At 40.8% G+C, this 15,274-nt stretch overlaps 1 protein-coding gene across 10 annotated transcripts in view; it reads left to right on the top strand.

Moving 5' to 3' along the window:
- Positions 1-424: 424 nt before the first annotated feature.
- LDB3 (LIM domain binding 3) overlaps positions 425-15,274 on the top strand; it is a 121,959-nt gene continuing 107,109 nt past the window's right edge. For 5 of the 10 annotated variants that reach the window (XM_048944241.1, XM_048944238.1, XM_048944236.1 and 2 more), the window contains exons 1-2: positions 425-558; positions 6,476-6,598. In XM_048944241.1, the coding sequence (XP_048800198.1) occupies positions 6,506-6,598 (93 nt within the window). In that variant the 5' untranslated portion in view covers positions 425-558; positions 6,476-6,505. Of the gene's footprint in view, positions 559-6,284; positions 6,378-6,475; positions 6,599-15,274 lie in introns of those variants that run through there. The other 5 variants (XM_048944239.1, XM_048944237.1, XM_048944242.1 and 2 more) reach the window with 4 other exon arrangements.

Here is a 15,274-nt window from a genome sequence, read left to right as displayed (position 1 = left end):
CGGGCGCGTGGGGCCGGGGCGCTCCGTGACAGACTCCTGTCGGGTGAGGGCCGCGGGCTCCCCGCCGCCACAGCGCCCCTTCCCACGGGGCTGCCGCCTTCCGGAACGTTCCGTGTCCCTCCGAACGCTCCCCACCTCCTGGCCGCCTTCTCATCCCTGAGGGCACCTGGGTGTGTGCCTTGTAACTGCCGCCCCGGGGCCCGACACGGCTTTGTGTCACTTCGCTGCTCTGCCACCAAAGCCGAGGGACGATCTCAGTTCAAAAACTGGGATTTAAAATCTTTGGGGCGCAGAAAGGAACGCTTGTCGGGCACTCCTCAGCGGCTGCCTCCCTCGCTGCCCACGTCCCCCATCCCCTAGCCACGCGCTGCGGCGGCCGCTTTAAGGCCCCACCTGGGCGACAGCGCTCCTTCCCCTCAGGGGCGGTGCAGGGCTGCCCTCGGGCTGCCTCCTGGTGCAGCGGGAGCGTCCGCGGGCCGCTGAGCGCCTGTGCGTGTGGCGGCTCCGTAGCGCACGGAGTTAGTGGGTGTGCTGCTCGCAGCACTGAGGCTGGCACAGGTGGGTCGCGCCGGGCCGCTGAGGGACGCCGGCGCCCTAAGAGAAGCACGAGCGGCTCTGCTACAGTTCCGTTTGTGCGGAGAGCTGCTGTAGGGGGAAGTGTTTCCCGCTGGAGGCTGTGTGGGGATACAGACGCGGGTGGGTGAGTCTAACTCCAGGGGTGAGAACAGTTTAAGGTTAAACCTCGCGGCACTGTGCGCTTTTGCAGGCGCATCGTGCCTCAGCTGTGCGGCGACTCGTGAGGTATCTGTGCAGGCGGGAGTAGCGGTACAGGAGCTGTCGTCGAAGCCTTGTGGAGCGTTCGCTGTGCCGTGCCAAGCCCCGGGCTCTCTGGAGGCCAGCCAGCGCCGTGCAAGTCCTGTGACATCAGTGTCAGCTCTGTCCCTGCCCTATGGAGCTGTCAGCGATCTGCACGTAGCCCCTTTCACCCTTTTTTCCCCTGTGCATCTGCTGTTTTTTGTTTTTTGTTTTTTTGGTTTTTTTTTTAAGTGGCTTTTTTTTCTTTTTCTCCCGTCGCTTAGAATCCCCTGCAGCAAGGCACAAACGAGAGCAGTCGCAGGGTGGCTGTGAGCATTCCTGGTGCCAGCCCAGAGTTAGAGGAGAGTGACACGCACACAGCCCAGAGTTAGAGGAGAATGACACGCACATAACAGCAAAGCATTTTGCAGCCTTCTTTCTGGTTCAAATACTTCTCTTAGAAAATGAGCTCTGCATGTTAATCCGATTGCTGTTGACTCATTTCACGGTCTGAAGCTGGTAACCTAAGCACTGTGAGTCCAGCCACAGGAAGGAGGTGGTCATGTTTGCTGAAACAGCAGGTATTTTGGTGTTCTTTCTCTTTAAAACAAGTCAGAAACAAACAAGAAAATCTTGTTATCTTGGTGAAGTAGGTGCCACAGAGGTGTTAAGTACTACATGTTATAGTGGATGCCCTTGAAAACCATAGCTGAGATGGTGTGAAGGTGAAAAGTTTGTAATGTACCCTTAAGTCGTTTTGTAAATGGGGTCTCTGCAAATACTGAAGAGAGGTGTGAGTGCTTCTTTCCTTCCTCTTTCTCTCTTCCCACAGGAGTGGTTTGCAGTTTAACATAGTTACTGAAACTATTAGAGTCTTCTGAAGGTGAAGGTTGGCTATGCTATGACATATATCCAGTCTTTTGGGATAGAAAAAAGGAGGCTACTTAACACCCACAAATAGTGTAAAAGTGTTTTTTCTCTAGTGATGAAAGCATTTACAGTGAACAACCTGGTAGTGAGAAAGTGGGGAACCTGGTGAGTCTGTAAGGTGATATATGCTGCAGCATACAGCCAAACAAAGTGGTTTGAACTGCATTTCTAATGGCATTATATTACAGAGAAGGGGAATAATACTCCATCATCGTATTTCTCTAGCTCACCTCCCTCGGAATACTACTTTATAGCATATGCTCACTCAGTGCATGTACTGTTGGGACCTACAAACACCAGTATGGGAAAGATAGCAACAAAGCAGAATTAGGTGAAGCTAAATGGTTTTATTTCTTTTGTACTGATTAGACAATATATAGTACATATGTGTTTCTATGTTTGATGGGTTGGAGTGAAGATGAGAAGCCAAATTCAGCAATTGCTGTCTCATTATTCCATGAGTTTTACAGTCAGCACTGTTAATCCAAAAATACTGGACAACACTAGGACTGCATATATCAGACCTATTTCAACACCTGACTTATTGTCAAGCAGCACAGGCTGTTGCAAATCAGATGTCAGATAAACATTCTAACCATCTGCTACTGAAATGTTACAAATGGATGATATAAATGATATAAACTTGTTGCTGCAGTAGTAGTAATTGAAGGCTCTATTAGGGCACTCTACCACGGGAGCTAAAATACATAATGAGTAATGTGGCCAGCCTAACAAAGTGGTAGCAACTTGAACAGTTGGAATTTCCATGACTTGTTTCCTTCCATCTTAATTTAGCTTTCTCACTAGAGGTTTTTATTTCATTCACTTGATGTCTGTGCACTTCCAAGCATGCAGGTGTAGTTTTCAGAAAGCCTGTTCACTGTAATGCAACATGGTCTCCTAGCATATGTGAATTGTTTCCGCCTGTGTATGAGCTCTGACGTAGCTGTGGAAGGATGGCTGTGCTTGGGCTCTGAGGTATTTGTGGAAGGCTGGAGCACTCTTTTATGTGCATGGAACCTGTTGGCATTGGGACCTATGGTGCCTGGTACCCATCCAGCTTCCTCGCAGCTGTTCCTATCAGTCATATGGGGACAACTCTGAGGGGACTTGGTGAGCTCTGAACAAATCTTTGTTTTGGTATCTGGAGAGAAAAATGTCACCTGGTTTCTGGAATGTTTTTTCTTTAAATGTCACTCCTCACATTGGTGCCCTCATTTGACTCCATGTAGCGTCTTTAAGGGAGGGATCTATGCTTGTCATAGATTTTTCACCTAGATGGAGAACATAGGGAAGAAGGCACCCCAAGAGTAATAAAACTCAATTGAGTAAATGAAAAGTGATTTTGGAACAGTCTGAGAAGTGGCTATCTAAAGCAAATAAACCTAATCCAAACACCACAAGGTTCTAAAAACAAGAGGATAGTCTACTATGTATATACAGCTTATTTCATCTGCAAGTTTCCCAGAAGGTTTTGTGGAGGCTTGTGCTGATAGCTGTGATGGCAGTGCATCTGCTGCTCCAGTCCATTTCCCTGTGTTTGTTCTGGATATTTGACTTAGTGAGCGCATTTGTCTGTATCACCTCTGAAAACAGATCAGGACTGAAATAATAATCTAGGCAGGCCACTGGCTTTCTGGTCTAGAGGCTGCCCATGGTAGGAGTCAGGAGAAGAACGGGAGCAGTTCTAAGAGCATTCCCAGCAAATGGAGTTGTGTCTGCAGCATGAGCTGCTTCACTGCTTGCAGCTGTGCAGAATAAGGCACAGGCATGCAGAGGGGAAACAAACACAGGAGACTGAGGACCTAGAAAGGCTTATGAAGAAAATAATGGAATCTTTTTGCCTCTGTGAACAATAATTGTTGAGTCATATCCTGAAGCACTGATTGAGCACCTGGGGAAAGGACCTGGTCAGCCCTGGGAGCACAGGTGAAGGCAATTCAGCTGTAGGACTGGAAGGGGTGGAGCCTGGCTGCACCTCTCTTAGACCTCATTTAAGGGCTGACTGCCACTGGGGATGGCTTTCGGTTGGAGATCCCTCCCTTGTGGAGTTCTTCCCTGTGAGCCTAGATCTTCAAATATGGGTGAGCCATTTTTCTTTGAAACACACTTCCATTGTGCTAGTCCCTTTGTATTACACCTCCTCTATCACACAGAATCACGCACAGAATCACCCGGGTTGGAAGGGACCTCAAGGATCATGTAGTTCCAACCCCCCTGCCTAGCAGGGCCACCAAACATCGCCACTCCACTGCACTGATCTTTCTGATTGTTACACTTTCCAAGAGGCACCCAATAGTGTGAGCAAATGAAAGGACTTCATCCTGTTTTGTTGAAGGGCAAAGTGGGCAGGACACTGGTGTATCTCCTACTTGTTCTTCATACAAGTGCCAAGCTGTACTGAATATTCATGTGGGTGCAAGCAGAAACCAAGGAAGTAGAAAACGAGTTAAACCTCAGTTTAACATGTCATTCAAATGGCAGTGCCCCTAATGAGATTATCACTTCAGTTTCATAGCATGCTACCCAGCCTGAAGGGCCTCAGAGACCCTTTTAGATGTCCTAAACTGATAAGTGGGTGGCATGTTATGCATGTGAAAGTAGGATAGAAGTACATAGTGTTTGATTAAACAGCAATTCTATTTCTTAATGCTTAGTTGTTCAGCTTGCTGTCTGTGCAGTTTAATTCTGCTGTAGCTTTTGCAATTTTTTCCCAGTGAATGTTTAAGTATAGGAATGAATTGATCATCCATAAAAACGTAACCTCTCTTTTTTTCTTTTTTTTTTTTTTGTGGTATTCTCTTTGCTAGTGAAGAAACGACTTGCCATGTTTGGTTTACTCTCATTTTTGTTGCACTCACCCAAACCTTTGTAATTGAGCTAAGAAAAGATAGTAGAAAAATGCAGTGAACTCCTGGGGAAAACGGAAGGAATAATGCAACTGGAACTTCTTTCATGTGTGTCTGTGTACTTTCAAAATTAAACATTAAAAAAAGAAATCCTGTACATGACTTGAGGCTTACTAGATTTATTGTCAAGCCTGGAAGTTCTGTGGTTCAGAGTGCAGAAAGTATATTTTCTTTCTCCCCTCAAAATCATCATCTAAGTATCACTGCTTACGGCTCATACAGAGATAAACAATGAATGTTGATAATGCTAAAAAAAAAAAAAAAAAGCTATAAATACGTGCATAGATAGGTATTTCTATGACATCAACCTGTTTTCTTTCAATCTGTCTTCCTGTTTTCTTTGATTTGTGGTTTGGGCCAGTTCTACTGACTTGAGTACAACTTTCACTCAAACCCACTGCACCTGTCATGTTGTTGTAAATTGAATTTGGGATTTGAAAATGTGGTTATGTTGTTTGTCCTTCCATCTTTGTGGAGGATAATTATTCCCTTGTATAGTTGTCTTTTCTGCCAGTATTCATACAAAACAAGCACTTACTGCCTTGTGGCTTTGCAAGAATTATTGATCTACTTCACAGATGGAGAGAGGCCATGACAGTGTTTGTTCTCTGTAGTTCAGCCATCAGTTTTCTGTGACACTAAGAGTGGTGCATGGGCAGACTTACTATCAGTGTTCAAATGAGCTAGTGCATAGGTCTTGGTTAGTTATTAGAGCAGAGCCTTTGCTTATTTTTCAACTTAACATAATGGGAATTTCTTTGTAATATGTGGGTAAAAGCAGGGATGCTGTGGAAAGTGTACTAGAGAACTTCTGGAGGTCCTGCAGAAATTAATGACTTAAAAGTGGTATTAAAGATTACAGCTTTATCCTAAGAGCAGAAGCTTTTCATTTATCTTAGTTCTGCCAACAGTTTAGAAGTTCCCCTTCCTTCAGATTCTCTAGTTACTTTCAATCCAGAGCTGAAATGTATTTGATATTCCAAATGAGTTACAAAGGTTGTATGAAACACCTAGCATGAAGAGAATATATGAAAAGTTATGGAGTGAGTTTAGGACACAGCTAACTGATTATATTCTTAGCCTTCCACTTAATTTCCATGTCTTTAGACAAGTTGTATTGAGAACAGTATGACAGCTATGAGATGAAACTACGCTTTTGCTATGTGGATTATATGCTGCTTAGAAATCATTCATAATACCTGCATTCTAAGAGAAAAAAATGTAGTTGCCCCTTTAGTAAGCTTAAGTTATGGTACCATGAGCCAATAATGAAATCAAGGACTCTCTTTTTTGGTTCCAAGTGAGTGTAGTACATAATTTGCATTTAACAGATTCATGTAAGATAAGCACTCCTTTGGTGCCCTTCCTGCTACATATAGTAGGAACTTGTTTGTAGTGTGATACGTATTGCTGTGCAGTGTGTTCTGAAGCAGAAACTAATTGGCTATATTGTTATTTAATAAATCAGTAGTGAGATTTAGATGTTTGGGATTTTAGCATGGGACTTCATTTTATTTCAAAATGTGTTTCACCCGTGGACTAATTGAATGTGAAGAGGGGTTTGAGAAGCCCAGAAAGATCTGTCCCCCTCCCTGGGGGCTATATTAGACCTCTGAGTCATGAAGTCTTTGCATAGTAGGTGTCTGGTTACAAACCTTTTATGGGCCCTACTCAGCTGAGATATCAGCATCTGCATTATAGCTCCCAACTATTCTTAGGTGATACCCCAGCACGACTGAACAGGCAAGGCAGAAAGACTTGCTTATTTATATGAAACTCTTCCCTCTTCTCATACTACTTTTTCACACTTTCTCTGTCTACCCCATCCTTCTATCCTGCAGTGCCTAGCTGGCTTGTGAGAAAGGTACAGAATGGCTTACAGCGTGACTCTGAATGGACCTGGACCGTGGGGCTTCCGACTGCAAGGGGGCAAGGACTTCAACATGCCTTTGACCATCTCCAGAGTAAGTGAACAAAAGGCTTTGTTGAGCTTGTCTAAGTTGGAAAGTAGCAGTAAACTGATTGTATGACCTGGCCAAATAAAGTAGAGGATCTTCGCAGGTAGGTCTGATGAAAGGATCTGAGAATGCAATGTGGAATTCAGATACATCAGTTCAAGGCAAAGCCTGATGTCTCAAAGGCACATCTTGCTGGTGTATTTTTAAAAATGATGATGAAGCCTCTTTCAAACGAACTTCCAGTTCTGTTTTGTGCAGTGTTCCTTTTTTCCATGGCAGGGGCCTCCCTGATGCTGTTTATTGGGGGGGGGGGGGGAAGGATTAGAAGAACTGTGAATGTGAACAAGCAATGGCATTTCAGGGAAGAAACTATGTGTCAGCTTGTAAATATGTGAAATCTATGTCCTCTCAAATTAAGTAGATATGTTCCTCTTTGGAAGCAGTTGGAATAACTGGATGAAAATTAGGCATGTCAAACAGAAAATTCAATAATGCTTAAATGAGGACTTAAATTATGCAGGAGCCTTCCATTTCTAGCTCATGAACAGTATGTAACTTAATTATTAATTACCCAGCGTATCTGTTGATTATAGATGAGTGCATTTATTTCCCAGTAATCTTTCCCCCTCCCCATCTAACAACGATATTTCAAGGCATTGCAATGGAGTGTTCTTGTTATCTGATAATGTCATTTCCACAGAAGTTCTTAGGGTTGAGTGACTATCAAAAAATTCACAAGCATTTATCTTCCTCTTTTCTTACTGTATTCTATGTAACTTCTGATTTGGTAACTCTGCTTCATGCTACTTCTTACAGCTCCCTCCTCCTTTTTTCACAGCCTCAAATCCTTTCTAGAATGTTCGGCTCTGTAGAGGTGTCTCCACAAATCACCTGCAGAAGGCTTATTGTTTTGCAAAGCAATGGCTATAGAAGTTACTTAAGTGTTTAAAGAAATACCAGAATGATTCAAGAAGATGAGTAGAATGCAAACAAATGGTCTGCTCCACTGGAGTGGGGAGGGATGGAAACCACCTCCACTACTTTGAAAATAGTTCTTTTATAATGGAGAGAAAATCTGTTAAATTATAGATAGCAAATGGATAACTCTGCAACAATCATGATTCAGAGTCACCAATGAGCTTCTTAAATCTTAACTATCCTACTTCTTATTCAAACTGCAGTGCTCTTATTTCATCTCTTATTCTAATGCACAATATTTTCTCCATAGAAACATATTTACCTTAATGTGAAGTTGTATAATGATCAGAAGAGTTTTTTATTTTGCAGAAGCAGTCTTTGTTCCATAATAATAGCAAAGAAAGCTGTCTTGTTACAATAACAAAAAGCAACAGTGAACTCTGCCCAGATAATTAAAGTCTCTTTATTAACTTGAACTAATTTCACTAATGCTTTTACTATCTGTTGAATACTTTTAGTATTTCCTTATTGTGCCCAAATTAAGTATGTAGAATTGCCAACATAATTCTGTAGGCATTTTCATGACATTTTGCAGCCTGCCCTGTAAGATATTTAATTTTTAAGCAGTTCATTTGTGCTTCATTTGTGAAGGGAGTCCTTCATTGAGGGGTCAGGGCTGTGCCACTTGCATGTTATGTGACAGCTAGAAATGAAAAGCTCTTGTTTCCAGAAGAACCTATTGTCACAAGTTGCAATCATGTAAGGCATACAGATGTACCAAAGGCTGAATGATTATCCTGGGGTTTTCAGAACTTGTGATGAGCATAAGCGGAACTGCAATAGTTGGATTCCCAGAGGTGAGGAGGTATTACCTCTTTACACAGCTGGCTGTGGTTTTTTAGCAAGCAATAGAAGCATCAGAAAGCCCTGTTAAGTATCCTGGAGTCCTCCCCAGTGAGGCTCAGTTTTTTAGCCGAGAGCTTTGTAATCTGCCTTGGGGGAAAAAGCAGGCATACAGAAATGAATATAGTTTTCTTGTAGGGAGGGCTAGAGTAGGAGCTATTTTTAATTGGAACGCAGTATAATACATGGCTTTTGCCAAAGAAAAAAATAGATATTGCAGGGACATTATCATCTTTCACATGAGTATGTATTCAAACAGGTCAGATATTTCCATTATCAGCAATTTACACTTGTGTGAGATAAGCTTTGAACTCACCCACATTTGCAATCTTACTGTGGGGAAAGAGGAAAATATACTGATTTCTAGGGCGCTCTTGACAAGAGAGGAGACAAAAACAAGTAGCAAGGAGTTGAAGTCATACTTGTTTAATAGTTAACTTAAAAAATAGTCTGGGAGGACTTCAAAAAGGGGACTGTCCCCACTCTACAAGACATCCTATACTTTAGAATAAATTGTCATGAGATGTAGGGGACAGGTACTGGAGGTAGGAGAATAATCCTGACAGGCATAGTGAAGCTGAGCATCTATCTCTCCTACTGAAGTGAATGGGAGCTGTAGACTGTTGGCACTGCAAGAGCTGTCACAGGTGGCCTGATCATATGTGCAAATCCAAAATTAACATGGGCAGCAAAGCAGTTTGTTTTTTTCACACTGCTTGCATGAACTGTCTAGGAGCAAGCAGAATTAATTAATTTTATAGATGTAACCTGTGCAAGTGTAGTTTAATGTGCTGTTACCTAAGATTGGGTGATTGTACATGGATGGATGCAGCAGCAAAGTCTCTTCATGTATGATGATTGCTGAAAAACAAATACTATCGGGGAGGCAGACTGGCTTGCAGGTGTTTAAATGAGCTGAAAGGTATGCAGAAATATTGCCTCAAAAAGTAACAGCTTGTGACTGGTATTGCCTAGGCTCCAAATCGAAAGTCAGAGCCCAGAGCTGAAGGAGACAGAGTTAAACAAAACATAAGAACTTTTACTTTAAGTGAAGAAGTAGTTGATATCTGATCATCATGTAAGTGAAATAAGGAGAAATGGGAAATATTAATAGAGAAAAAAAAATATTAGATGGTCAGTATATTTTGATACGAATGGCTTGAAACATTTATTTGGAAGGAAAATGAAACAAAGCTATTCTAGCGTTTCACATTTCACTTTCCTATGCTCTCTGGCATATATATGTCAATCTCCCACTGTGGCTGTATTTCCTGTACAGAATCTTGTGATTACTTATTCTGTACTCTAATTTGTTTAATTGCATGTAGGGTATCAGTGTCTTACAACAGGCAAGTGATGGCAAAAGGACAGCTTCTTGGCTTCTTTTCTCCTATACTTGAAGGCAGGAAACCTCAGGTTATCCAGGACAATCACTATGTATTCTCTAAATGTCTCTTGGATGTGGTGACCATACATTATAAGAGTGAACTGTACCTTCACTCAGTTAGATGAAGGCATTGAACAAGATCACTTGAAATGCTGGTCTGCATCATGTGTTACACATCCATATCTGGTAAATCTAATCACTGAGTAGTTGCAGTTCTAATCACACAGTAGCTTCTATAACTGTAGTGTGAAGATCATTTGTCTCATCTCCAAATGTAAAGTCTTTCACAACCTTAAAAGGCATAAATCAGCATTTAAATAGTTGATATTTTACATAGCTAATAGGTAGGTCTTATGTACTCTAAAAGTCTTCCTTTTTATATTCTGATGGTTAGAGATTTTTCCCTCTTTTTTTTTCCCCTTCAAAAATCAAATGACTTTGAATCAATATCTGAGAGAAGGAGTGAGCCATTGGACTTATATGTAATGACTGTCCTATGGCTAGATAAGCTGTGGTAACATCTTGTCACAGAATTTCAGGGCTTGGAAGGGACCTCAGAGCTTGAGTCCCAGCCCTCTGCTAAAGCAGGTTTCCAACAGCAGGTCACACAAGTAGGCATTCACATGGGTCTTGAATGTCTCCATAGAAGACTCCACAACCTTTCTGGGCAACTTGTTCCAGTACTCCACTACCCTTACCATAAAGAAGTTCTTCTGCACGTTTGCACAGAATTTCCTATATTCAAGTTTTAGGCCATTGCTCCTTGTTCTATTCACTATACACTACTGAGGAGAGCTTGACCTCATCCATGAGGCCTTCTACCTCATAAGGGAGATGCTCCAGGTCCTTTATCATCTTTGTGGCCATCTGCTCGACTCCTAGGAGATCCCTGTCTTTTTTTTGAACTGGGGAGCCCAGAACCAGATGCATTTGAAGTGTGGCCTCACTGGAGCAGAGTAGAGGGGGAAGATTACTTCTCTTGACCTGCTGGCCATGCTCTTTTTAATGCACCTCAGGATACCACTGTCCTTTTTGGCCACGAGGGCACACTGCTGGCTAATGGCCAACCTGTTGTCCACCAACATATGCGTAGGTGGTTTCACATTCTTTCAGTCTTCTATAACTTAGCTTCAAAAAGGTCTTTGTGACAGAGAAGAGCTGTCAAAGCAGCTTTTAAGAACACTCCAAAGCTTTCCTACCTTGTAGTAATATGCTATTTATCCTGTGGCTATCAGTATTTCTTCAGGAGGGTCTTTAATTTGTAGGTTGCTTCTTGAATGATAGTCTTACCCAAAAATCACAGGATACTGAAGTTTATTATATGAAGTCATTTGTTGTATGTGTGTATTGATACAATGAGAAAATGCCGATTACTTTAGATGGTATCTTTGATTTCCAGTTAATTTGCCATCCAATTCTGATATGTTTATCATCCCAGATGTCTGAATTGATTGCATTTCTGTGGACTACAATTCTACGAGTAACTCCTGAAACCCCTAGTTTGGTACTGTTTATCTGAGGTATCGCAGTAGTCAGCACTGACACTGAATGACAATACAGTACAGAGGGTACTTATATGATAGGGCTGTATCTCAGCAAGCACAAGCATATGTTGGATTAGCAGGAAAGGACCTAATGCTCCAGTGGTGTTCTCTTCCTCTGGTCCAATAATTATGATGGGTTTTGGGATCAGGGATCAGAACATTCTTGGATACTAGACACTCAGTTCAAGCCTTTACTCTGAAAAAAGTAGAACAGAGTTCTCAAGTTGGCTGTTCAGGTTCTCTACGAAATGTGGGATTAGATATTCTGAGATACAAGGCATTCCTTGTCTTGACCAAAAATGCCATGTCTGGTTCTGAGGAGTCACCTCACTGGATGTTTCACATGAGTTGCTAGCTATCATGAAGGGTTGTTAACAAACACTAGTTTTGGTGATTATAAAGCAGTTTCATTACAAGAGATTTTTTTTTTTTTTTTGATTAAGCGGTTATAATAAAAGTGGGAGGATTTTTATTTATCTCCTATAAGAAAACCTTCTGAACTATCCACACAGCTTATTCTTACAACTTTAAACTCAGGATTTTGGGGTAAGTATTGTTAGATTTATTTAAATCTCAGCATCATAATGAAATGTAACTTGAATGTGTATTGTCTTCAAGTAACTTTCAGGAAGGATATTTAATTTACTTCAGCTCTTTATCAAGTGATTTTTTTCTGTTAAAGAAAATAGATACTCAGCTGGAAAGGTAGCCCCTATTATGTTTTTGTGTGAGTAAAGTAATCACTAAATACTAGGATTAATGCTAAAGGTCAGCAGCATATAAACAGTATTATGTACTCTACACAGAATCTCTGCAGACATCATGAATAGGTTTAAGATTTTCGATTGTATCTGTTCTGAATTTCAGGTGAAATATGTAGGCCTGTTAGAATGTAGGCCAGATTAACATGAATAATGGTCCATAATAGCTACTACTAGATAATGGATATTACATAATAAAACCTGCTGCTCTGACTATTCTGACATAATGTAAAATTAGCAAATTTGAAGCCCTTTCTTTATTTCACTTGCTAAACACAGCTATTTTTTCAGGGTTGTGATCGTATCTGAATTACTAATGCTATTGTGGCATTATTTGTAGAAGAGTTCAGTTTATAAAGAATTAGACAATAGAACTTATGCAATTACAAACTCAGTATTTCTTGGTGCAAAAGAAAACCAAGCACTCTCTGGTGACTTTGCAGCTAGTTCCTCAAAGGCAGATAAATATAATCTTTCCTTGAACAGGAAGGAATAGTGTTGAATGGGATAATACACTTCGGCCCAGAAGTTGTAAGGAAATTGAGAATTTCAAGAGTGGGGTAACAATTATTTTGTCTTTATGTAAAAGAGATCTCTCAAGCTCAGGAAGCAAGACCTCAGCTCGAATGAGTTTTATTCTTCTTAGCATTAAGCACTTCTTGGCAACAGGAAATTACACTGTGATTAATTCCTCAACCTTTGACATAGTATTTAGTTCAGAATACAGTTAATGTAGTATTTCAAGTAGTTGTCATATTTAATTAATTATTAATAAAGATAACTTTGCAGATGCTTTAGAACCCGTAAATACAGCAGGAGATAACTATTAAATTTGATATTTAAAGCTACTAAATGCTTTATAGCTAAAAGGCACGAAGCTTTTTTTATGTGACATTTTTATTAGTGTTGGTTATCTGAACTTAGCAAATGGCAGTCTTCCACAACACAGCAGACAACTCAGCCATTAGCTTCATTCTGAATATGTTACCTCAAACTCTTTTTCAACCAGTGTGGCATGAATTGGAAACTTTGCTGTACAAATATGCTAGTACTAATTTTCTATAGTAGCAACAGCAATTCTCATCTGGTCGCTGCAGTTGTCTAATTACCAGTGTCAGGAGAAGATTACTATTTAGTTATACAAAAAGTAGATTTTAAAAAAAAAAAGCTTTTAGTTGTACTCAGAGTACCAAAGCAGTGTATTAAATGGGATGGTCTTCAATTATGATCTAGCACCAATTGTCTCCAGCTAGCTCCAACCCCTATTGGATGGATATAGTTGATTTGTTTTACATGTAACTAGAAATTTCTGTACAGAAGTACCCAAGATGCTATAATGTCATAATGCAATATTAAAAGCTGTCCAACATAACGAGATTCTGCTCTTCTTTGTTCACTGGGTTTTGTTGCAGAAAGAACTAGCTGCTCAGCGTGCAGATAAGTTATTAATCCCTACTGAGAGATCATGAGGAAGAAGGGGAACTTCAAACATGATAAAAATTGATACTTGCAAGTTTTATGGAAATAAATTTAAACAGTGTCTGAAAATGTCAGCTATGCATGCTTTAAAATGGGTAATGAGAAGGGTGGTTTGTATGGCATCTGAAAGGGATGTTTCTTCTAGTACCCTTGCACTGAGTTAGTATTAATAAAAAAAGTTAGAGAATGAAAGTTCAGAATAGGCTTTCTATTACAGCAGTCTAAATTTTTAAATCCTAATTTTCTGGAAGTATGCTATAGTATTTAGTAAATGGCATTTCATAAATCCTTGCCAGCAGAATGAGGAAAAGGATGTCAACAAATGTGCTGTACAGTCACGTTGCACTGACCCATAATTTAAGTGATGTGACTTAATTGAAAGTAAACAGATATCACCTGTCAAAATGCTCTGTGTAGATGATGAAAAATAATGTATGCAATTCAGGCCCTTAAGTTATGAGAGCAGTTAAGTGAACTAAAAGCTTGATTATATGAGCTGTCAGTGTGAAATTGGCCCTGAAGGCTTAGTCTAACTCTACTCTTAGATATCCTATGGGAAGAGTTCTAAATAGTTCATCAATAACAGGTTGATGAAACGTATATATATTTTTTTTCCTAAATACAAAGCTTTTTCTACATTATTCTGGAAACCTTTCAGGGACTGAGAGCAACTAGCTCTTACTTACAGAGGGGTAAAATAACATTTTTTCCAGTCATTTTCTGAGTCATTGCTCTGTTTCTAGAAGTAAGTATCCTGAAAACAATTATTTTCTGGCTAATGATTGTCTCCATCTGACATCTTCAGCTTGCTCAATACAAGGTGACTCTTATTGTTAGCAGTGGCTAGCAGCCATTTTTCCAGAAAGTCAATGAGAACCTGCTCTTCTTTTAGGAAGGCGTGATGGATCAAATGTCTTCAAGGCATGCAAATCCCGTGGGTTGGGTAGAGTTACTTTCTGCACCTCTCACATATGTAGTTGGTGTTTTGATTATCCATGCCACAGGTGTTCAGTGCCTGGACACTATGAATATAGGTTTTAACCTTTCTCCAAAATCCTTCTAAATACACTTGATTTGTAGCAATGGCAGCTGAGGATTAGGAATAACAGCCTTTATGTGCAGGCACCCTGTCTCTTCCCTTTCCTTGCTTAGAGCCCAGATTCCAGCTGCTGGGCTATTTTGGCTCCCTCACTTGCTGCTCTTGGTTAGTCGTGTAACTAAAGCCATAAGCCCTTCTTCTCACTAAAGGTAACTGGCTCAAAGAGTGCACTCTGTAGGCAATTTCTGGCTTTCAGTTTAAAGACAGTGTTAGTGACAATCAGTCTTTGTGGCATGAGGAAAAATAACGTTAAGGCCCTATAGTACCAGCTTTACCTGGTTAGGGTGGCATGTGTGCTCTTCAGAAGCCTCTGTGGGACTCTCATGCTATATTTAAAGCGTCCTGTAACTTAGGAAGCTATTTGATTTGGAACGAATGCTACATTTACCTCAAGCTTCTGGAATGGGACATAGCATCCAAATCTCCAAAAATACTACATGTAACCCCAGATTCTGGTACATAGTGCCAAATCAGAATGCTCTGGTATTAGGGTGAATTTGGTCTGCCTTTTCTTGATTGCTGGGCCTATGCTCTATTTGAGAATGTCAGTGTTCTCTCCTTACCTAGTTACAGCTGATTCAAAAATGGCCA

Source organism: Lagopus muta, chromosome 5, assembly GCF_023343835.1.
Source record: "Lagopus muta isolate bLagMut1 chromosome 5, bLagMut1 primary, whole genome shotgun sequence".
In the NCBI taxonomy this organism is placed as follows: Eukaryota; Metazoa; Chordata; class Aves; order Galliformes; family Phasianidae; genus Lagopus; species Lagopus muta.
This window is presented reverse-complemented; position numbering and strand designations above follow the sequence as displayed.